The sequence below is a fragment of the Pezoporus occidentalis genome, unplaced genomic scaffold (assembly GCF_034315485.1).
Source record: "Pezoporus occidentalis ecotype Australia unplaced genomic scaffold, CSIRO_AGI_Poc_V1 ctg135, whole genome shotgun sequence".
In the NCBI taxonomy this organism is placed as follows: domain Eukaryota; kingdom Metazoa; phylum Chordata; class Aves; order Psittaciformes; family Psittacidae; genus Pezoporus; species Pezoporus occidentalis.
Window position 1 is genome coordinate 2442395 of NW_026913157.1, and position 25462 is coordinate 2467856.

The 25462-nt window shown below is 40.4% G+C and overlaps 1 protein-coding gene across 2 annotated transcripts in view; it reads left to right on the top strand.

Annotated features, from left to right (window-relative positions):
* The first annotated feature begins 1933 nt into the window (after positions 1 to 1933).
* Positions 1934 to 25462, top strand: part of SLC6A2 (solute carrier family 6 member 2) — a 74830-nt gene continuing 51301 nt past the window's right edge. The window contains exons 1-2 of one of the 2 annotated variants that reach the window (XM_062609141.1): positions 1934 to 2173; positions 4021 to 4312. In XM_062609141.1, coding sequence (XP_062465125.1) covers positions 2144 to 2173; positions 4021 to 4312 — 322 coding nt within the window. In that variant the 5' untranslated portion in view covers positions 1934 to 2143. Of the gene's footprint in view, positions 2174 to 3550; positions 4313 to 25462 lie in introns of those variants that run through there. The other variant, XM_062609142.1, reaches the window with a different exon arrangement.

Here is a 25462-nt window from a genome sequence, read left to right on the forward strand (position 1 = left end):
GACCCATGTGTTTGTGACAATCCAAAGCAACTTGGTAAGAAAGATACAAATGCTACTATTGTAGGAAACAGGGAGAGACCTTGTTTTCTCCTTGAACTTTGCGTTCTTGCATAAATGGAATACCAAAACATTGTAGAGTGCTTTTGTAATATTTATTTTCAGTCTGAAGACAGTTTGTAGCATGACAGACACTGGCAGTGGAAATGCAGGGTTGGACCAATCCAAATGGGCCCTCTCAGTGAAAGAGATCCATTTCTTTGGCTTTATGGAAGAGATACTATGACAATAGCCTCCTAACAATAAACACAAAGCTTTTAAATGCTAAGTAAACACTGCATTTGGAAGGGTAATATGATTTTAGAGATACTATGAAGAAAACCTGTTCAACCAACTTGTCCAAGAAGCTGAAGCTGACATACCCACTATCATTAAAGGTGTCTGATATAGTCTACAGCATGGCATCCTTTACCTGCTAACCTAGAAGGATGGGTACCCCTGCCACTGCCATGTTCCCATCACTGTGAAATCATTTTAACATTGATTCAGGCAGAAGGCTGTTGTCTATTTTGTTCCCAGTTCCTGCAGCAATTGGCTGTTCCCCGAGTTTCTTCTATAACAGAATAAACAAAACTAACTACATTCAGCTTATGCACCTCGTTTGAAAATATTTAGTCTTTCAGTACCCAGAAGCCCCAAGGCCAGAATGAGCTCAGTTTCTGATGAACCTGATGAGAAATTAAATATTCAGTGTATGTATCCCTTGTCCCCTTTTTACTCTTTTCGTTTTATTTTGGATTATAATAAGAAAGTGATTGTCCTGGGTCTTCAAGCCCAAGTCCCAGCTCTCACAAGCAATACACCCCTGCTCATAAAACAGTATCCTAAACCCCAGGTATTTAGTTCTTCCTGTATTGATTGCTTTGATAGTAAATTTACTATGATTCTTTTGTCCTTTGGTTTAAATAGTGATGGGTATTTTTCTTGGTGAAATTTACCTCAATTTATTAATAAAGCAATCATATCTCCTCTCAGTCCCTGTTTTGTTTGGCTCAGCTGCCAAGCTCTTTCAAAAAGTGTATCAGACATAACGTGAAGGAAGAAATGCACTAGCCATAAAGTGAGTTACAACATATATTCCAAGTGTTTGATACAGCCCTTCTCAAGCAAGAAGAGTAGCTAGCTCTTGAAGTTCAGCACCTTCAGTGGCAGAGAGCTGTCCTGCCAAAGGGGAAGAATTCAAACCCTGCTGACAGCAAGCACAGTGAGCCTTCGCACCAACAGCAAATGGAGGTCTGGAAGGACATGCTAAATAGTGGTTCACTAGGCTGGGGTATTTTCATCATAGACACTAACATATGAGAGCAACAATCCCAGCTTACTGTAACAGCACACAGTACATTTTTCTATACATTGCAAAGAGGATGATAGAAATTTGAATAATTGATGACTAACCTAACAACACATGTTTTCTGAAGTCAAATCTATAGTAAATTATAGTGAATTAAATCTTTCTAAAGTAAACTTCCCAGCCAACAGTGGAATATCACAAGCACCCTGCTAACTTACCTGGCTCCATTGAGGTTTCTGTATACAATATTCCCTTCTCTGACTTCAACTCTACCCGCTGTCAGGCTCCATTAGGCATAATGAGATCCAGACAGATTCAAGATTAAGCAACTTTTTTATAAAATCCAATTGAGGACTTTCTTACCTTGAGGGTGCAGCTGATATTACATTAACCAGATTGTGCACACTTCCCATGCAAGTACTAAAGGCATATATATATATATATGCAGAGTGACTTAATTCTCTTGGGAAATAGGTGGGGGCTTTCTGGATTCCTCCCACCATAGACATCATGATCAAGCTTAGCTAATTGAGGCATTGTGAGGAAAAGGGTGCTCCTTAACAAGGCCTTATTTTTTCCAGAAGCAATATGGGAGTGCTGTTGTCTAGCATAGGAAGTCTGTGCAGATCATTAGGACAGTAATAGTCACGTGGAGAGAGGGGAACCAGGTTTAAAAAGCTCCTTCCTGGCTAGGATACAGCCTCAGCTCCCAGAGAGACTGCAGTACCCGAGTGGTGGAACCAAGGAGGAGGAATACCCCTTCTGTCATCTTCCCCCTCCCATAGGTACCAGGGAATGGGACAGAGACACCCCCAGTGCTACCTGGTGAGTCTGTCTGCAAGATGGCTTTGGGGCTCTGCAGTGAGAAGCAGAGGTTCTCCTCATGCCCAGAGAAGAGCTTGTCCTTGACTTGCTGTGGGAGAATGGGTGTGATGCTCACTGCAAAGCAGGGGAATGGGGCAGATGTGGGGGCACTGCACATATTATGGGTCTGTATTTGATGCATGTGGTGGCAGTGACTGAGGGATGTTATGAGGAACAAGTAGCAGTGTATCTGCACATGGGTGTAAAAATGTGGGTTTTACAGCAAGTGTTTGCAGGGTACTATGTAATGACTGTGCATAGGGGAAGTACTTTCAGCATGTGTGGCATGAAGTGTCAAAAAGAAGAGAGGAAATGGTCTTATGAGGTGTTTTCAGAGATGAGGGTGTGAAATCAGAGAGTAACCGATAGAGAACATATGAGCTGCATGTTCTAAGCATCCAATTGCTCTGAAACAGCACAGCCACAGCTCAAATGCGGCACCCAGATGACAGCTTTAGGATCCAAGTCACAGCTTGGGTCTTGGACCTTGAACCAAGAGCTTTTTGTGAAGGCAGAAAATCTGCAAATTGTCAAAAGCTGTCTTACTAGCATTTTTTAGTCTCTGGCCTAAAGAGAGAAAGGGGAATATGCCAGTATGTGAGCTTTAACTCTGAGTTGGGGCTCTTTTTCACATTTATGATTACAACCCTGTGTTACCAGTCCTGGGAAGTCCTAGCAGAGAGAATAAGAGCAGTAAATGGCACCACCACCAAGCATCCTCTGCAGTCCAACCTATTCTCATTGACGACAGGCAGAAGGGAAGCTACTCCACACTGGGGAAGGGGAGCCCATTTCTGCCTTATGTGCTCAAATTTTGTTCCCATAACAGAGACTGAACCTAGAATTACTGCTTACAGCTGTAACAGAACAGCCCCTGAAAGCCATTTTTGCAGCTGTATTTAGCCAACTTTTGGCACTAATCCCTGTTGTTCTGCCAGCTCATTTTTTTTGCTGATTTTACATGTAAAAGACTCAGGTCCCATTTGGAATAGCAGCAAATAGTTAACGTCCTGCAAATACTTCAACCTGACAACTGAATCCTACCAGGCCCACTCTTGCCAGGAAAGAAAAAGCTGGGCATCCATCCGTCCTGGCATACGAACATCAGCAGCGTCCAGCTCTGCCAGTCAACTTGCACCCCGCCAGGTCCTGATGTCAAAAGCCAAATTCTACTGTTTAACTAGGGCCACTCTAGCAGACAGGGAGAAGCTGCCTCTGTACGGTTTAACCAAGGCCACTCTAACAGACAGGGGGAAGCTGCCTCTGTACTGCAGCTCGGCCGGGAAAGGAGGGAAATGAGCAGTCCGGTTTAGCTCTACCTGTTGCCCGCTCCCGGCATCACCCGATTGCTCGAGCGGGGCCCCGCGGCAGAACGAGCCCGAGCTGTCCAGCTCAAGGTGGACCCGCCACTGTCGGAGGGTCAGGGCAGAGTTCCCGCAACTCACGGTGCAGGTCGGGAGGCTGCCGCTGGTGCCCGGTGCCGTGTCCAGGTGCGCCCGCTGTTCTGGGCAGGCTGCGGGCAGCGGCGCTGCTCCCGCTCCCTGCTGCTCGCCGGCGGAGGCAGGAAGGGCGCGGGCAGCCCCGCTGCTCCCCGGGGGCTCCCCGGCTGGCGCGGGGGCAGCGGTCCCCCCTCTCCCGCCTCATTTGCATGGCTCTTATTACGGCCGTGCCTCGCTCCTGCCGCTCTGACACCGGCGGGCTGGAGCGGCGGAGTCGCCTCCAGCGGGAAGTGCACTTCCGTTATCTGCGTTCCCGCACCCCGGCTAGCCCGCTCCCCCTCCTCAGCTCGCTCTCTCTGGATGTTTAAGGCAAGGATGAACAAACAGATCCAGCCCGACCGCAAAGTGTCGGTGGTGGCCCCCTTGCCGGAGCGCGCGGGGCCGCCGCCGCCGCGGAAGGACGTGGAGCTGATCCTGGTGAAGGAGCACAACGGAGTGCAGTACACCAGCAGCAACCTCCTGCCCGCCGCTCCGCGACACGGACCCCCTGACAGGGAGACCTGGGGCAAGAAGATCGACTTCCTCCTCTCCGTCATCGGCTTCGCCGTGGACCTGGCGAACGTTTGGCGCTTTCCGTACCTCTGCTACAAAAATGGAGGGGGTAAGAGTACCGCTTGCGAGGTCTTTTTCCACCCCACACTCCCCCACCGGCCCCACACCCCAAAGCCGCACCGCCGCTCGGGCGGCATCCCCTTCCCTCCTTCCGGAGTTTCAGGGGCAAAGCTGAGCGCCGAGGCTGGCCGCGGGAGCGGGTCTCTGCCTTCTGCCGCTGCTCGCTCCCCTCTCCGCCGCCCTGCCGGGGCACCCCGCGCCCTGCCCGCTCCCCTTCGGAGTGTAACTTCGTTGTGAACACGGGTGTTATTTGCCTTCTGCCTCCACTTCAGCCTGCTGAACGCTTTTTTCGTTCGGAAAAAAAAAAAAAAAAAAAGCATAGAGGGAAAAAAAAAAAACCACACACAAAAAAAAAAACAACCCAAAAAACCAACCGAGCCAGAATCACTTGAGCAGAAAAGTTAGCGCCGAGCCACTGAAAGGTTTTTGAGGGACAGTTTTAACGTGAGAAGGGGTTTTGAGGGACAATTTTAACGTGAGATCAGGACTTCTGCCCCCCATTCTGAAGTTTGGGGGTTCTACCCCCCTCCAGAGAAGGTGGGAGAGTCGTTACAAACCAAACCTCACCTCCTGCACAGTTTGGCACAGCAACAACAAAATTAGACTCACTAACTACAGTTAGCTGAGATTGTCTGGTACATCTTCGGCAAGTCCTAACTTCCAGCATCCCCTACCATCTCCCTGAACAAGGCTGTGTAGTGATGATCCCATGCCGTGACGGAGTAACAGCCCCTGAAAGCCGGGCAGGCACTGGTGTGCTTCCAGATCCCAGGGAGGAGGAGCAGCCGCTGCCCAGCAGATGCGGGACTGTGTGTGAACGGTGAATCATACTGCAGGTAGCTGTGAGACAGAAAGCGTGATCTGTAGGATAGTTATGTATATCTTGATAACGTGGTTGCCTGGTGATAAAAGGCTAATGGTTCACACCTGTAGCATAAAATCCTTGCTTCCTGTGAGAAGAGGAATGTAAAATGGGAAAATCCCTACCAATTAACATGGAATTACATCTGCCCTTGGAACTTTATAGGATACCAAAAAGGGCTGGTTCCAAAATACTTGGTCTATTCTGGTACCTCCAGAATTTCTGAATTAAATCAAAAGATCTCCCTGCTTTCCACCCAGACAGAAAGTAATTAGTTGTGAAAAATAACCTCCATCCTTATTTCATTATGTCCAAAAATAATTCCCGCAACTCCCAGGGCAGCAGCATAATGCATCATGAACCCAGCGGGATCCACCGTATCAGGTGCAGGTGTGGCAGCAGCATCATTCATGCCACTAAGTACACAGACATCGCTGCCAGTCTTCAGGAAAAGAGATATATTCACCTAGCTCACACTGCACAAGGTGATACCCTGATACCCAGAGTGCTTGAACTATTTTCTATCATATTTTGGGTCACATAATTTCCTAACCTGCTTTCTTGATAATTTGCTACCTGCTCAGGCATTGAAGCAACTGAGCAACTCTGCAACTCTCTTCCATTTTCTTTGGTCCCCACATACTACCTTATGTCAGTTCAGCCAGAGAAACCAGTGTCTTCATTAGTATCTTTTAACTCAAGTACTTCTAAATTGCAATGGGGAGAAAGCTAACTATTTGACAGGTACAAGAGGCACTCTTCAGTGAAAAGTTTACCCCAATTCTTCCATGTCATCAAAGAGAAATCAGACCTTTACAAGCAGAGGTAGGGAGGCCCTATGCTAACAAAGTCTCTAGAAGGACTGATAGCTGCTTATTGGTACCAGATTATAACCACTCATTTACTTTGCTCTTCAACAGAGCACAAACTGCAGTATGAAGTGTCTCAACCTAGGATGTCATTCTTGAACACATACATAGCATCACAACATCCTTTATAGGTGCTTAAAAGACTTATTTTACCATAAAATGAAAGTTGGGATAGTCCCGATGGACAAAATCCATCAATAGTGGGCTTTTCCTAAGGAGGTGTTCTCATGGAAGACATCAGCAGCTAGCCTGGATGCAGATGCATAGTCTGTGGCTAGTAGGGGTACAAACTAATTTTTACAATCTGGTGGTATAATGAAGTTTAATCCAATCTAGATATTGAGATTATTTTTCTTTTTCTGTGCTGTTCAATAAAATATGGTCATCAGCATACCACCTACTAGTATTCAGTCAGAACAGAATTTCCAGAATAAACCCTGCGCTGAGAAGTGGGGAATGGAAATAGAGCCAGGGATTGGTTAACAGCTTTATTCCTTCTTTTTATAACAATTGTTTCTATGCTATCTTAACAATTTTCCATCCATTTCCTCCCATGTTGCACACACATACCAATTTCATGTAGTAGAAACTCCTGTAAGAGATTCAGACTCTAAAAGTACTTTGCTGAGTTTTAAGCCAACACAGCCCTTTCTCTCTTTCAAACCATGTTTGGGAGCTTGTTTGCTTTATGGGTAACTATATTATGGGTAACTATGGGTAACTAAGTTCTAAATCACAGACATTCTTGAGCATTTGAGTTTCTCCCCCACCTCATATAGCTACTACAGGAGAGAACCTCTCTAGCACTAGTGCAAGTTTTGCTATTTCAAAAGAATAATTCAATGTGTTTCATGTAACTGTTGGCTTATGTATCTCCATGCAGAAGATGTAAGAATAAAGGTACTGATTGACATGGAGAAAATTTAATTTCATTATCATTCCATAGTTTTGCTGGACTGCCAAGCAAGATAAAGAGACACAATCAGGTGATGTTTCCATGCATGTACAGCATATTGCTCTTTAACACGAGTTTTACAAAGTTGCTCATGATAGGGTTACAGTCGGCTTTTTGATATTTTTAAGAAGCTAGACAAGGCTTAAAAAAAAACAAACAAACCAACAACAACAACAACAACCTACAAAAACTAACCACAAAACCCAGAAAAACATATTAAGCTTGACTTGGATGGCATGTATAAAGTAAAAAATGGTTTTCTCTAAATGGTTTCCTCTCCTCTTTCTCCCACAGTTGCTCTTTATTTTGACAGCATCAGCTATTACTCAGTCTCAGCAATTTACCTAGAGCTGACTTTAGACAAAGACAGTCAAACATGATTACGAACATTCAAACACGATTACCAACTTGTGTATCTTCAACGGATTGATAAAAAAATGACAGTGGAAAGGCAGCATGTTGCAATGCCATAAGTCTTAACCTACTGAAATATTTTAACACTTGTCTTCAGCATAGCAAAAAGAAATACTGTTATCCTTCCAAAATCTACGCACACAAAAGTTTCACAAATGTTCTTAGATGTTGAACAGCAGCATCAAGGACATGGAAGGGGTAGAAAATGGCATTCTCCTTTACATCTGAACAAAGTGACTTGGTGATGTATGGAGTTATGTTCCTGTGACTGGCTATGATCAATTTAAGATGCCAGTAGACACACTGAAGGCCTTTCCATGCTTTTAAAAATAAGTGGTTCTCAATAAAGTGTGAGAACTTAGAGGAATTCAGAAAGAAAGTATAAATACACACTGTATTCCCTTATTCGAAGTTGAAGTTTTAGAAGAACGTGGATGCATATACACTATCACTTTCTTATTAGCCAAATCCTTGAATTTCTTTCTTTGATAAAGTCCAGGGAATTTTCTTGATTAAAAACTAAAACATACAGGCTTTTGGGTTTAGATCTCAAGTTCCACAAATACAAAACTCTGATAGTTTACTTGAGTGAACTTTATGTACATGAGGCATACACCACCCAGTGGTAGTTACATAGACTTTTTTATGTCAGGTAACTTTGAAGACAGCACAAGTAGTGTTAACAGAAAGTCCCATTTGTATTTTAACAAGCTCCCATTAACAGAAACGCTAAAGAGTAAGAAGCATCCAACAGCAATTAAATGCTGAATGAAGAGCCAGAAACATCTGTGTTTTGGGAGTAGCCTGCTGAGAGACCCCAATGGGACTTATGCACAAAGATAGATGGCAGAATGTAACCCTTCTGTGAGCAACTGATTTTTGGAAACATTCTTCTGCTATTAAAATAATAATAGTAATACTTTCCAATCTTTAGTAAGATTTAAAAAGCTAGAGCATTTATTTTTTCATATCAGATACCTACTTCCATAGGACTTGCTTGCCTTACAAGGGCACAGACAGATCCAGTGGCTGTATTAGAATATGAAATGGGCCACAGAAAACTTTCAGGACACTTTAGTATGAACAGACTGGATGAAAACTTGCCCTCCCTGACTTCTTGGAAGCAGGATATACCCACTAAAAGACTCTCTCCCACTCTAAACTGCTTTATAAGATTACCAATAGTCTCTATACAAATTGTAAAATTCTGTGAGCTCTCATTAAGCAGATAAGGCAACAGTGCGGCAGCAGAAATTCTGAAACATCACCATGTCAGGACAGCTGATCAATAAATACCACAACTTGCATGGATTTGACTGGTGCTCCCAGTACAAGCTAAAGGCTCTGTTTGCAGTGAATCAAATACGTTTTACGCAACCCTTCTGTAAGAATTTCAAGGAGCAGTGGATGTTACTGGAGAAATCATCAGCTATGGTCACTCCTACTGCCTGTCCTCACAATGCCATATCCTTATTATAACTCATTTCTGGCAAGGGTCCATTTCTCTTTCTTAAGAAAAGACTCCCTATCTGTAAGACTCTCTGCAAGTAGTCAATATCAGTGTGCTCAACATAAGTCTTCATAACACAGCCAACCTTTTAAGTACTCCCCAGTGCTGTAAGAGGCTATGCTGAATAAAGTGTAAGAAGAGTATTAAAATTAGACTCTCCTCAACTTTGGGAAATATTTATCCTGATATTTGGATTACATCTACAATTTTACTGATGCCAAATGGAGTAGTGCTTACAGTGGGGGAGGACAATGCTCAGTCGTAGTTAACAAAGCTATTGTAGCTTTTGTAGAAAATACTTTTAGTATTAATGTTCATTTTTGATTTGTTTTCCTTCATAGTCATTGGCAAAATTAACACTTCTCATTGAAAACTGTGGAAAAAGAATTTACCAACATCATAAAGTACTTTTTTGTGAGTCAAAGTATTCACAAGGTCAGTCATGTTCAGACTACTCATTAGGAAGCATGTAATTGTCGGATTAGTCACTGGAGACTTATTCTATCATAAGAATCGGATTAAGCTTTTCATGAACTAACTAATAGCTGCAGATAAACTTTTTAATAGTTCTCTAGCTATCATAATATGCACTTCTAATCTCTGAAGCATAATTTTTTAAGTGGTTTTAGACTACAGTATGTCTAGAAAATATCATTGGCTTCAAAGAACAGTTTGCCAGCAGTCAGTACATCTCAGAAGTATTTTGCCATTTATCCTAATGCTTCCTTTCCTATTCATATTTCCATAAATTGTAATGCAGGACTGAGGCGCTCATATCATAGGTACCAAGAAAGCATAGAACTGAATCTGAATACCCCCAAACAAGGCCAGCACAAAGTCAAGAGCCAAGAGCTGTCACACACTGAGAACGACACCTGTGAAAGCATCACCTCCCACAAAGCTATGAATCTGGCTAAAAGCAAGCTATGATGCTGACCACCAGCAGCTTGCATTCCTGCTAGACTCTATCCCCTAAGTTTTGCCAAGTGTCTGCCACCAAATTAAATTACTATTTTGGGAAAGAATATCATTTGGCATTTTACACTTCAAAGATGGATGACCTTTGCCTTGTAATATCAAGGTTTATATTCCAAAATAGCATTGATGATGATAATATTAAGTCAACTTTGAAGCAATCTCATTGCAAAGCCTACGCCAAGAGTTTGACTCATCAATCAATCAAAGCTTAGATGCAAATCTAGAGATTTCGATTTCTTAATAAGAAGTTTTTAGTTCCCATTAGCACATCAAGCCAGTAACCTCAAACAGGTTAAACTACCATGCTGATCTCCACACTGTGACTGTGAGCTTTGGCCTTCTGAGCTTCATGTGACATTGGGGACAATTTTCAGTTTTTGTGGTGTGACAGTACCCCTTTCCTCAGATCTGAACTCAGTGGCCAGCTCACAGTTGCTCTCTTCCCTTTCTCATGTGACTTACTCCTTTCTCTTTCCTTTCCTTGATCAGCCAGTAATCATCTGGTGTACACAAAGCACAGATTTACCCAGAATTACCAGCACTGTCACTCACATGCTGGTTGCCAGCTGCTTCTTGTGAAATTCTGTGTTCTCCTTTGCATGCTTTGCTGGCTCTGCAAAACACATCTTCAGAACTGTAATGTCTGCAGGGTTATAAGCTACTATGTCGTACACCTACTACCTATGAAACATTTTGAATAGCTGATAAGGAAGAACTGAGTCTTTCTCACTCACATCTTTCATCAGTTCTAAAGTTCTTGTTTCCAGCTCTGGGGTAAGATACCATGAAAGAATGTCTAAGTGGTACATACTCAGCTAAATACCTGCCTGAGGGGAGAAATTATTTGTCCCCGAACAATTCTAGCAACCCTTAGATTGACAATTGTGCAAAGGTTCTAGAGATACACAAGCATAGAAAGGTTCTAGAAAAGATTCATAATATGTAGCTTAACACTACACCTTAAAAGACAATCCTGTGTCTAATGTGGGGAAAGCATTAAGCACTGATCTAAGGAGTGCTCCAATCACCAAACCGATTTTCTACCTTTGTCCCTCCAAGTTGCCAATAAAAATGCTGGTGTGAATCAAATGAGCTGTTCTGACAAAATCAGAGATACCTCTTCCTAAGCATGCTGAAAGAATACGATTACCACTTAGAAGCACTTTATTCTAATGTAAGAGGCAGAAAAGGCATCAAGTAGTAAACTTAGTTCCATTGTCTGGAAATTTAAAATCTCTGCTTAAGGTCTCCCCGCTCTTCATTCCTGTATACCATTCTCAATTTCACCAAGAAACTGAGGAACCAAAATATCTAATAGGATATATTCCCTCCTGGACAAGTAAATTCTGAAGTCACATTAGAAAGTCTCTTACATTCATATTAATACCTATTATAATGGGTACATGAGATCCTTGTAATTTGGCTGGGGGTCTCAGGTTCATTCGAGCTGAAAGATCAGGGTCTTCAGCTTCACCTGTCTCTAGTCTGTTTTCTCACCAATATCTTTTTGAACTCTTTATTAAATTTTCTGAGAGCAATGGAAACCAGAAATGCCATATTTGGAGTGTAGCAGCTAACAGCTGTTCTTCACTGAAGAAACCAAAATATTTCTAAGGAGACTGAGACATGATCAACATGGCTTTGGGGCAGAGTTTCCATTTCACCTTTTGGTAAAATATCACAAATCCATCTCTCAGTTCAGTGAATATGTGAATACAACTTCAGCAGTCTAAAGATGTTATTTCAAGACAGATATTTTCCACCCCATACTTACACCAACAGGAAACAGAATGCTAAGACAACTACCTACATGTAAGATCAGAGAGAACATACAGCTTTAGTGAGCATTTAGATATGCTGTGAGGGAAATGATGATTAAATCAATCTGCAAATTACTGAACCTCTTGCTGTGAGTTCAAATGGAAACACCATTTAAAGAATTTTGAGCAGTTCTGAGGAGCAGCATCAAATAGCTCATGCTTTCATTTTTGTTTAATGGGAAGCACATCAGCAACTCCCAACTTCTAAAGCCTTTGTACCAGGTTAACCAATTGATTAAATGCTAAGAGCTCTAGTATGGCTCTCTAATATCAGTTTGCACTGTGAACTCATAGCATTTACATACATTTTAATTATGAGATGATGTCCTTAACTGCTGTCAGCACTATTACAAAATAACAAACCATAACCAAAGAAGTTCTATATTTAGATATATATTTATATTAAAATATTGTAATTCAGAAGGCAAGAAACAAATTTAAATTAGTGTCTCTGTAACATAGTTCTAGGTCTTTCAGTACTACCTTTCTCTTAGTGCTTTATATAGAATATAAGAAAACATGACAATGGATTTGGGGGAATCTTGCAAGTGACTTTTGGCTTCTTGACTTGAAATGGAAAAATAAGAAATAACAACAACAGTAATAATAGATATTGTTGTTGTTGTTCTTATTATTACAAGTTGAACTAAGTTGTACTCAAGACAACTCCAACGCCTCAATCCAGTTTCAGAGAAGAGAGTGTAAAGATTCCAGGAATATCACACTGATTATAAACCTCCAGTTTCCTTTCCTTGGGGCATTTGGAGACAAAGGATTCATGTTAATAACCTACTACCCATGTCTTTACAACCTGTAATTCTCTCCTCCAACGACAGCTCCTTAATCTTCACCTTTTCTTCTCCCTGCCTCTGAGTTAAGTAGGCAACTTCCATGGCAAAATTTCATCCTAATTGTGTAGATCTTAAGCACTGACACCAAGTCAGAATAGTTTCAAATGAAAGGCTTTACTGATGCTCCAAACTTCACTTCTTGAATATGAATATCTGTTCTTCAGGAAACATGCACAAAAATGCCTGGCCCCCAGTAATGCTGAATAATCTCTGTTATCATGGAAATTCTGTGGAGATAACTGTAGTATAATTCAGTGTCTTAGCTTATGTGAATTTGTATTCTGTATATATTCAACATACTTAATTTTAGCTGTAGATATTTTGAAACCTATAATCCATAAAGAAGGGGAAAGGGAAACAGTTAAGCTCCTTGCCTTGTGACATACTACTCTTCATGAAGACCATAGGAAAGAACCTCTAAACTACTTACGAAAGATATCCTTTGTTTTATTTTCACTCTTCTTTCTCCTTTCCTCTATTCTTTATTTAAGCAACTTTTGCAATCTCTCTTCTGAAGCATGACAAAGGTGACAGCACAGTACCTCATTTTGAGAAGAAGGGTCTTACAATTCAGAAACAGAAACTGTCCACAGGGAGGTCTGGCTACAGAAGATACAGACTCCTTTGCACTTGTGCTCATCCAAAGCACACTATCAACTTTCCAGTGCATGGAATTCCATGGCAACATATTACTAAACAAAACTGGGGCAGGACTGGGCAGGCAGTTGTCTTTTGTCAGTTCATAAATGTTTTTACGAATAGCATTCTCATTGCTGGTATGCAGTAAGGCAAGCTGCCCTTATTATACAGTAAGCCTTTTTATAGAAGATTGTAATTTTTCCAGCTCCTACTCTTTAAGGCTTTATAAGCATAACTACTCACTTCCAAAAGTACAAGTGACTGCAGAAGCTGTGCTCTTAATGTAGGTATTAGCTGGTTGCTGTTGTTTGGCTATTACTGTTGTTCAAGAATATACATTAATTGAAGTGTCCAAAATAGGATCCAATACTCCCAGACTGGTGGTGTTAGAGTACACAAATACAAAGCCTTTCTTGTAGTGTTTTGCTATAGCAGTCCTGTTAGGTTGAGAAACAGCTTTAATGGCATTGATGTACAAGAAGGATTGTAAACAGGTAATTGCAGAGTATTCATCTTCACTGAAGGCTGCAGGAGTGTGGGAAACTGCTGATTTTCTGGCCCCTCAGCAGCATGCAAGAATACATCCCAACTGCGTCACTGACCTTACAAGCAAGCTGTTACTATGGGCCTTGCGCATGTACCAAAAGAAAAGCAGCTGAGTATTGTGCATCCTAATTTTGGCTAGGTATTTATAATTTATTTGCACCTTCTGAACTATGTGCTCTTAGTAGAACTCTCCACTAATTCAAGCTTCCATTTATTTTCCTCTTTTTTACTCCTCTGTAATCAAACATGTCGTGCAATGTCGATCCTGAAGTATGCCAAAAGTGACAACACATTAATTGCCCTTAAAATCCGTATCTCGAGACCGGGTATGATACTGATTCCAATCGAATTCCTGTGGGCTTGACTTCTGACACAGCACTCTGCAGCGAATAGCAGAAAACTTTTTTCAGACCACAAGGTGGCGCAGTAGATCCTTATAGGTCTTAGTAAATCTTAACCTGGTAATTAACCTAACAGCAACCGACTGCATTTATGAAGAAAAAGAATTACTGGAGGTGCGCAGTAATAGATTGTTCCCAAGCAGACCCTTGTTGGGTTTCCATTTCATTTATCAGGACATTATAGGAGTGGCAGCTTTTTGTGAAGTGTCAACTTCACCTCAAGGAGCACACTTGTTGGCATTGTCACAATGACAGCAAAGAGACAATCCACCAATAACAGGATGTTACTTCTGAACATCCAGTTAACCAGTTTTAAAATTAGTGTAATATTATGATCAAGATACAGTGTCTCCCCTACAAAGAATGATACAGGAGAAAATAATTTTTCAAATACTAAGGTTAGGAGGTTGTTCTCTGCAGTCCCCTCAAAAGATCCACCTTTGGAAAACAAGCAAGCTCCACACATGCTTTCACTACCACTCTACAATAAAGAGCCAGAGTACTTTTTTTTCCTTCTTCAATGTTAACATGACCCGCCTTGCAGCATGTCTTGGCACCTTGCCTTCTTGGCAGAAGCATGATTATTTCACAACATCAGTAACAGAAAGCAAAGAACATTTAAGTATATCAGACACACAATATGTGATATTAGGTCAAGGCCAAGTGTTATCAAAACATCAATCTGACCCCTTAGAAGCTAATCAGAAGTATCTTTGCTACATGACTCTCAGTCAGCATGCAGGACTGTATCTGCCTCCTGATGTCAAATAAGACTGATGCTGGAAGAGAGCTCAAAATCTCATGCCCCCAGCTGAGAGGTGATTTTAACTACACACAGGCGTCTTAGAAATCAGATTTATCATAAAAGTAAGGAATAGCTTGTGCTGTGCAGTGCTTTTGTTTCCTCTCCAAAAAGAAATACAGATGTGTCAATAGATCATGAGGCAGGTGCTGGTGAGACCAGAGACACCCCAGGATTTTGTTTTGTGGAAGAGTTTGATCATTTACTCCTTTTGTGCAGTTTGTGTCTCATTTATGTATAGTTCTATAGCCTTAGTTGAAATCAATAAATTCATAAACCACAAGGGAGAAATCCTGACCCAGCTGAAGTCAATGGGTGTTTTTTTTCCATTGACGTCACCAGAGTCAGGATTTAAACCCAAATAACAGACGTCTCTCTCTTAAGGACTCGTAAGTAGACAGAATTTCCAGACTAAGAATTATGTGAGAACAAAAATAAAGTAATAAAAAACTATTCAGACCAAACTGATGTACAAGACTTCCACTGACTAACAACTTATCTTCACTCAGAGCAACAGCTCAACATTTTACTTAAGAAGCAAACTATCAGGATGTACTGTGTAATAATGGTGGTCATTATTACACAAAATGAATTTACTCTGTGCGAGTTAGACTATTACCTCGGCATTCTCCTCTGTATGGCTCCAGATACAACAATTTTTAGAAAGTACTATTTTAAGAAGCGTTTTTTACTCACAGTTTTATAAAGACAAATTATTAGGAAAAAATCTCGTTCACTCTCTCAATGCTAAAAAGAAAAGCTGGAAAAATACAGAGCAAGTACAAGACTGAAAGCCAGCAGGTAAAAAAGGGGATGAACTAGAAGATGTTCCATTTTAAAATATTTTAAATTCATTTGGGGCCTAACACATAGTTTCTGAACTTTTGAAATTGGCGGTTGTAGGAATATAACTGGCATTGGTCATTGTCTCTCCCTTGACTCTTCCCTAAAAGAGTAACAGAGAACATTTACCAGGCTTTTCCTAAATTGCAGGTTAAACCTATAGTGACATATACAGAGGCTTATGACAAAATCACTGCCTTTAACCCTAAATTAAGAGATTTGGAGATCTTCAAGATCAGCTACATTTTTCTTTCTCAATAGTGTTTTACAGTCATGAGGTAGTATGTGTTTAAAAGCTGTTCAGAAACTGAAACCACAAAGCTCAGCCACACTGATTTATCATAAGGTCTGAGTAATCAGTGAACAAAACTGCCCCTCAATCTGTCCTAGCAAAAGTTTGCACTGTGATGAAACAAGAAGGATTTTGCTTCAAACTGTTAACAGAACTCCACTTCATCTTGGCAGTGAGCTGATGGGCCCTGAGGTCATTTTCACATTCTGCTATTGTATTTTAAGCTAGTAGGTCCTGTGCAGAATGGCAATGATAAAGTATGTACTGGACAGCTTGGACTGAGGGGAAAATTTACTTCATTGCTTGAAGACTATTAGGAAAATAGTCCTTCAAATAAGAGCAAACAGTACAGTAGACTTAGGTTTCAACCTTTAGTAAATGATTTTGTCTGATCAATTTCCACCAAAGAGGGAAAGTAGTTGGACAGAGAATGAAGGTAGGGTGTTGCTAACCAGTACAGTGAGATTGATGCAGCGCTGTTGTGGTTTTACACTTATCTAGATGAGACTCAATTTACCCATCAGTGTAAGGGAATGTAAAGAGAAGTAGTTTTTATGGTCCTGCAACAGGAACACTGCTGAAAAGTTCTGCTTTGTGCCCACAATGCCCAAATTCTCCAGAACCCACCTGATGGCTCTGCATCGCGTACAGAATATTGCCAGTACTACTCTAGGCCAAACACATATTTTTCCCAAATAGAAAGCTTTCCTGTGAAGAATACTGTGACAGTTCTTGTGAAATACTTGTGTTTCTGCTAACAGAAATATACAAAATAAAGAAGCCATAGCCATTTGGAAGATACCCTCACCCAGAGCCTCCAAAATTTTAGCAAAATCCAGTGGTGACTCTAATCTTTGATAAGAGTATGTTGTACTTTGATAAGAGTACATTTGACAACAGTTGCATTGTTCTACACAATTATGCAGTAATAGCCATCACTGTAATAGTAAATTTTCCAAAATCTTTATAAACATGCATTGCATGTATTTTACAGTACAGTTATTCTGCTTCCTTTAGTGATATCAGAAAGAACATTCATCCCAAAGGCTTCATTTATAATGACAGAGTAAAAGTTATATTTACTACAACTCTTATAGATAGGAATATATAGCAGTTTCATACTTCTGTGGTAGAGTACAACCTTTTACTGATAGGGGGAATTTAGGAGATTCTGTTGTGAAAGTTTGTAATGATTAAAATGCTACAGAAAGTATTACACTACTACAAATAAAGCTCTAATAAACCCTGGAAGGAAAAGGAATGTTTTACTTTGGTCATTGAGTCCAAAAATTGGAGTTACAACTTAAAATTGGATTAATCACTAAACAGTAAGTTAAGCTTTAAGTGTACCTGAGAATGTTTATACTTGATTCTTCTCTAGCAGAATTTCAAGGCATTTACCTCCTATTGGTTTATACATTAATCCTCTTGAAAGCTGCTTGGCATTTGTCTAGGGCTGATTTAAGATGTCTTAAGCACTTTGTTTTACTCTGGCACAGTTATGAATCTCCTGCTGCCTAAAATGGGTACTGAGTCTTCTTCAGAGGGTGCTTAACTTTGGGATGTTTTTTATTTTGATAACCTGCAAAAGAAAACCAGTCTTTAAGAGAAACACCCTGCATCTGAAGTTGTGTTGTGAAGCAGCAATTGCACTATTACATGCACAGAAAAAATCACATTTAATACACCGTGTATCACTATGCACATTAGTTACTAACTGCTGTGGCTCTAATTAGCTCTGCCAGGGCACTTGTGTCACCTTGTATTAAGCACCCACTGGAGGTTTCATAACCAGGAGATATATACTTCTCCATGTATACCCAGTATACCCAGGACAGTGAGCAACTCCCGCAAGGGCAATCCTGAGAATGTTAAAAGGAGAAGACCAAAGCGAGGAGTAATGCTGCCTAAATGAGGGGCTGAAATCCAGAGGATTCATCCCAGGCTCTTTTCTAGGAAGGTGCAGGATCACCTCAGGAATATAAACTTGGCATTCTTGAAACATCAAAAGTGCAGCTCAGAGAGTGAGTACCGTAACTTAATGCAGATATAAAAAATGCCCACATTAACTGTTCAACCTGCCAATATACGAACCTGCTACACCAAGGAATACCCATAAGGTGGGAATTTTAGACAGAAAAGTAGGAATCATTATTAAGAATCACAGCATGGTTGAGGTTGGATTTAACCACTGGGGGTCATCTACTCCAGCCTCCCAGCTCAAGCAGGGTCACCTAAAGCATGTTACTTAGGGCTGTATCCAGTCAGCTCCTGAGTACCTCCAGGGAAGGAGACTCCACAGTCTCTCTGGGCAACCTATTCCAATGCTTAGTCAAAATTACAAGAATTACAGTCCAAACATTGTAATTCATTAGTTTAGTTCACTCAAGTCTCTTCAGATTATAAAAAGAAGAATGGAACACTTGATTGCGGCACTTCAGAATCTTTACAGGAGGGAAATAGGAAGTATTGCAGGGTATGTTAATTTATCAGGGAAAGAACTGCCACAATCAGATGTCAGATATATTCAAATTAGAAATAATGACGGTTTTTAAATTATATTTTTATAACATCAAAGTTATTAATCTATGAAATAAACTATCAAAAAAGTAAAGGATCTGCCTGGTATATTTAAATCAGAATTGTATGTTTTTCTGTCTGAAAATGTTTTATGTTAAACAAGAAGAAAGAAGTTAGATCAAAGTATCTAACCATTCTGGCATCAAAATCACATGGATTCATTAATTTTGAAAACACTCAGTTTATAGTTGACTGAGACAAAACACATAAATATAAAAGTTCTCTGAGAAGGGAGGTAAAACTATGACTAACAGCATGTATCTAAATCAAAGTAAAACTGGAGTTTCCAAAATCTCCTTGGCACCAAGCTAGGACTTCCCCACATTTAAGAGACAGTTAAAGCTGATGAAGTAGTATTTCTTTCATATATATGACTATATTCCACACATTACAGATTGTAGGTTTTCACAAAACACATTTCAAGCAGAACTTACTGCATGAAGTTATGTTACTACAGATTTTCTACAGCTGGGATCTATCAAAACCTGCTTGTTTTGAGCCACAAGCTCACAGCAAATAGCTTCTGATGTCTTAATTCAAAATGGTTTTAGCCATGGATGTTCTGCCACCAATAAATCAGGTTACATTCTGACAGACACTTGAATTTATACATCTGAAGTACTACTTACACCTTACATAGATACATAATTGCAGGTGAATATACCCTTGTGTCAACCCCAGTAATGGCAAGGTTGACAGAAGCCAACCAAATATAACACTCCTATTAATGAAATGCTAGAATAGTATTTCTTCTTTATTAGCATCTCTTAAGTTTCCATTCATGTCTGTGGTGAAGCAGCAATGTTCACCAGCTAGGCATCTGCACACTGACCCAGCAGTCCAGTACTACAGACTTCCCCCTGACTAGCACCTTCTGAAGACCTTGTGAACTACAAAGTCTGCTGGTTTGTTCCCAACAGTGTTAACTGTTCCAGGAAAGGATACTAACCACTCCTACAAACACTGTCCTACTGAACATAGTAACAGGGATTTCATAAATCACATAACAAAACAGGCTACAAGCTGGCTCCACAGCCCAGCTCACTCTCCCATTTCTTGTTTAAACCAGCCAGATAGCTAAAAAAAATCAACAGGATGGATTTGCACAGGAATTTTAGTAGCTAGACTTTAGGAGCTAGACATTGTTACAAACTCCAGGTTATTTACTTATTCAACTACTGTCAAAACTCACCTTGATGCTAATTTATTCAAAGGAACCAGGCCAACTCTGCTATAAGGAGGCACACTGGCAGACCAAAAGCTGTCACTGCTCCTTGAAAAGCAGATTTTTGGACTTCCTATGGTCACACTCATGGCAGAAGATGGGAATGGCTTAACTTCCTAAGCTAGCAGCAGTGAGAGGGTTGTGAAGGTCAGCAGCAGAAACATCTCACAAAACTCAAGAGCTCCCACTGCCCCATCTTGGGCCAACCTGATTTATATGCTATCAAACCCACCATGTCTATTTCTTTTTTAATTTCCTATCAAACAACATAGGCCGGGGTTCTGTTCTTGTATGTTCCTGCAATTATCCTTAAACTACACGCTGTTGTAAATGTGATCATTAATTTATGTATATATGACCTTAGCCAATTACTTGGGTGTTATTTATGAATGAATCATGCTGCTCTGAGTGGCTGGGTATATTTAACTGTCATTTATTTGTTCAAAATAGCTACTAACGAGTTTCTTTAGATCATTACTCTTGTAACAAAAAGCCAGAGAGATTACTGGTTTTGCATGGAAGGGCTTGGGTGACACTTTTTATTACAAATCAGGAACCAGTTTATAAATACGCTGCACTTCCAGTCACCACAAATGATTTCAAGGCAGTAGCAGGTTAACAGCTCAAGACAAGAAATGCAGGCTTCAGCTAACATCAGCCCATGGAGAGCACTGAACCATTTCTGGAAACTTTGTTTTCACTTCCTTTTGAGTGAAAGGAAGGCTGTTATAATTGAATTCTGGAGAAATTGAAGGTTCTGAGCCCAAATTGAGAGAAGAAATATAAACAGGTTTAAATCTAGCAATGATTGAGTTGCTAAATATAAGGGCTTCAGAAGAAACATGTCAATCACTACGGTATAGCGCCACAAGTTTTATGATTCAGAAATACTTTCCATGAAAAAGGTTGCATACTTGGAAGATTTTATGGCATACTTTGAGGATTTTATATGTGCAAAGTGCTGCTGAATTTTTTATAGTATGTCATGAGATCTGTTTTGCAGAAAAATGTTATTTTTGACTACTATGGCAGAGTTCACCATCATCATACAGCTTCTATTAAAATCATCAGCTTGGCTTTGACACTGAAGTTACATCACACTTGTTTTTATCTCTGACTTCTCTTTGCTGTACCATGCAAACCCTTACTACTTTCAGTCTCAGGGCAGTAAAGATCTACCCTTCCATTCCTTCTCTCCCCAGGGTCAGCACAGGCTTGTGCTCCCCTCCATAAGAGAAGCCTCAGTGGCTATGCAAACCAGATGGTCACCAGTCTGCTGGAGAGCCCGGATGAATGTTTATGTACTAAGAAAGGTCCACCTTTCCCATTACCTAGTTTTTCTACCTATGGTGATCTTGCATGATCTAGATTTCAAGATCTCTGCATCAGGGAACTCTTTTTTTCACTCACAAGAGCCTGGACAAATTAGTTTCCACTTATTTTCCTCACTATCAGAGCAAATGTACTGCGTTCTATCAACTGTTTATTGGTATTGTTTGAAGCACTACTTATTCTGTATGAAAGAAACAAGCAGCGTTGATGAGACACAGGATTAGTTTGTATTTCAATTCACCAACTGGGAGATCTTTGTTTTTAGATTCTTTTCCTGCACAAATTCTGGAAACATTCTTATCTGAAAATACACTGCAATATTTGCACCCAGTTTGTTGTTTTAGCATCCCGCCTTTAACATCCTGCCAATTGCCATTTCAACTGGAATATCCATGGTAACAAATGCAGAAGGCCAACAAGCACAGAGTTCAGAGTGGTTTCATCTACCCCTGGGCTGGCCTGCTTCTTGTATGTGCACCAACAAGTCCTTCCAGGATAGCAGCAGCTGTTGAAATGATCTTTTGTAAGTCATTAGTAAATTAACGCTTCCACTTTTCTGGTATTTAAAAGGGAGATGGGACCTCCCCTTAGGACTGAGAGTATTTAGAGCAGTATTCCTCTTTGCTTCCCACTATGGATGCTGAAGTACAAAAGAAAGACACACTCCTTGCATAGATTCTGTTGCATAAAAATTAAGTTTTTTTGGCACTGAACACAGGAATGCAAAACCAGTCTTGTATTTTGTCCTTCACTAACTAAATGTAATAGGTTTTTTAAAACCTTTTGTAAGTTTCTACTTTAAGTTTCACACAGATGGTTCTTGTAGAAGCTGAGAGTTTGACCTTATCTAGTTTTGCCTGAGACACAAGGCTGTCTTAACTCTGTGGACACACTGGTGCCTTAACCGATGTAGATGGATCTCATGAAATCTGTTAACTGACAGATAGAGCAGTTTACAACAGTCTGAAGTAAACCTGTAGCTTTTGAGCTGCATGTGACTCAGTAGCAAGTCAAGTATGGCTCTTATGCCAGGGCTATGTTACAGATGTTAATTATTTCAGGTTCTTAGCTGTAAAGGGAAATTAGGGAATGCTGAAACCTGTATTGCTTTGTGGGATGCAGCTGTGCATTCAGCCCTATCCCATCACACAGCGGGGGAGCAGAATCCCCTTGAGTGCTATCAGTATGTTACTGCCAATGCAACAGTCCCACAATTGCATTCTCTCAGCTCACTGAGGTAGGTAGGTCTTGGCAGGCTAGTCTGAAGTGCTGGCCAAACTGTGTGCTCCTACCAGTTCAGTTGTCTGGGCTATACAAATTTGACTAGAATCACACAATTCAAGCACAGCAGTTTCTGGAGCCAGTGGCACAGGTGGGAGTGACACAGCTGACAGCGTGTCACTCTTCCTAACTTATTTTGACTTCCTATACCAGGAAGGCATTAACAATGAGGCTGTTACTTCAGAGATGTCTGGTGTGATGCTCAACACAAATTCCTACAAGTGTACCTAAAGCAAGAGACTCGCCAGAATGCCGGTTGCCTTCTCCCTGGCCCGGAAGATGTTCACACATGCAGGACAGAACAAAATCTATTTCAAAACAACACCTTGTGTTCGTAAGATACTGTACACAAACAGTGCTGTGATGAAGCCCCTGTGCAATCAGAGTGAAGCTGATCACAGATCACGCATATGCTGTTTATAAGCATTTGCATACCATTATAGTTTGCAGTAATTTGAATGATACTTTGACCATCATTTATTTTCCTCTGAAGTGCCCATAATCTTGAAAAGGGTTCAGTGAACACAATGAGGTTTGGTTCTGGGTATTGGCTGGGAAGAGCTGAGCAAATATCAAGATATTTACAATACACCTGAGTACTTGTTATTTTTTACCTAATCAGAACTTGCCAAACAAGAAGTTTTCAGAAGCCACCAAAAAAGTAAGTCAACTTAATGTGACTAAGCACCCTTACTTTCATCTTTATCTCAATTTCAAAATACTTCAGTCACTTAGTTACCTGAAAGGTAACCCAGCTATGAAATCCTGCCATAACTGCTCTTTACTGAAAATGACACCACACCTTATTAATCCCTGCGGGGGCAGGGCAGGAGAAGAAAAAAAGTGAGAAATCTCCTTCAACTAAAGCCTGGAATGTCTTGCAGCCAACTAGATGACGCTAAAGCAAGTATGCCTAAGTACATTTACAGTTCATCATGCTATTAGCCATACTTGAAAAACACATAGTTTAAACTAGCATTTATTAACTATGTGTACTACACATTGCCAGTATTTATTTTCTGAAACACAAATTTCCCTATTGAATTTGTGGCATCATGTTTTCCACAGTCTCTTAATGTTCACGTGAATCAAACAACGTTGTGCAGACTCCATACCTCCAAATTGCAAGCTAGGCTGGTGAGTCAGCTCCACACACTGTAATACCATCAAAGCAAGACAAGTGCAGCACTTCAAAGGCTGTCACTTATCAGAAATCTGACAGTAACACCACCTGAAATATTTTTTATAGATCCCAGATACAGCAAAAGCAATATGTAATATCCTAGATTGATTTATCAGAGTATGATTCAACGCAGAACAGAGATGAGAACTGCAGGGTATCAAGTATTTGTTAAATACAATGATTTTTTCCTCTACAATATGACAGTTTGACATGATAAAAGCAGCTGACGAACAACACTGAAATACAACTAAAACTACTGTAGTAGCTAATGTGAATGCAGGTTGCATTTACAGTACACTACACTACATGTAAGCACCATGAACAAGAAGATTCCTGCCCCACAGTGATACAACAATACATTTCAGCTTTTAGGTTACATTGTCAAAGCTTTAAGCTATTATTTATCTCTGTTGAGGTACCTTGTCTTCATTTCAGCGCAAGATTTCAGCTTTCAAATGCCTAAACTTACAACTGAATGCTGAATACATTGTCCTTACATTACGTTCCAGCATGTTACTTTTCAAATTAGATTTGTAGTATGACTAAGAGAACAGTTTGTTTTTCCATTCTTAATCTCCAGTATATACTTTAAATTTTCCCTCTGAACAGTCACGCTAGGCAGCTTGCATTGGTAATAGCTGTGAAAAGCAAACTTGGAAAGTAAATGGGCAACAAGTATTCAGACCTTTCAAAGCACTACAGTAGTTTCAGAAATACCTTTTAAATATGCAATTCACTCTGCTTACTGGCAGGTTTTACATAGCTACAGTCATGTTTCTAGCTTTTATTGTTTTATAGACTGCACCTATCTTCTTTATGTATTTAGAAGTAAGGCAAACTTACTTTGTTTCACAAGGAAAGTTTTCCAATTACTAAACCAGTACATGCAGATTTTAAAGGGTTGTGAAAGTTCCTACTACTTGCTATTGGGAGAAATAGACAGCTGCTGCTGTTTTCTTTTTGTCTTCTGCTGAACAATTTAACCATAATTTTCACAATCTATTTTCATTTTCATCCATAATTTCTAAGGACAGCAGTCAGTTTATTCAGTATATGTGGTTACTCTGGCAGCTCCATATTTATCAAAACAATCTAATGATTTTTTAATACTGACAAATTTTACATGAAATGAACAGTTCTGGACCAAGTAAGCTATGCAATAAAATAAAAGCTACGCCTGATTGGTACCACAAAGCAGAGAATTGACAAGAGTATCCAGTTATTAAACATGACACCAACTACAATTGTTTTACAGTACCATATATAGCCATGCACTGGGGGATTCTTCTTCCTGTGACCTGGATCATATAACAGAGCTGAGAAATCTTCAGATAGTTTCTATATTGAATGATTCTTCTGTATTTCAGTTCTCAATACTTTTTATGATAGTAGCACTGACACATCAGGATTTTTCCAGAGGTGACAGTTTCTGTGGTATGAACTCACAGGAGAATCCTCCACCAAGGAAAGCAATGTATTCCAGGCAAGCAGCCCTGGCACTGTCCTGCTGCAATGTAGCAGTGAGCCTAGCAGTGAAACCTGGTACATACTCCGTTAATGTACGCTCCATGTTAGCAAGGTATCACTGGGTTGGAAAGGGGGCTGTTGTCTACCACTTTTCATAAGAATGAGGGAATTGTAGCAAAAAACAAAATATACCATGGAAACCCAAATTTCATATAACTAACCAACACTGATCTATTTTCAAGCAGACACCTTACACAGTATGAGTTAAACTGCAATAACAGGAACTCAC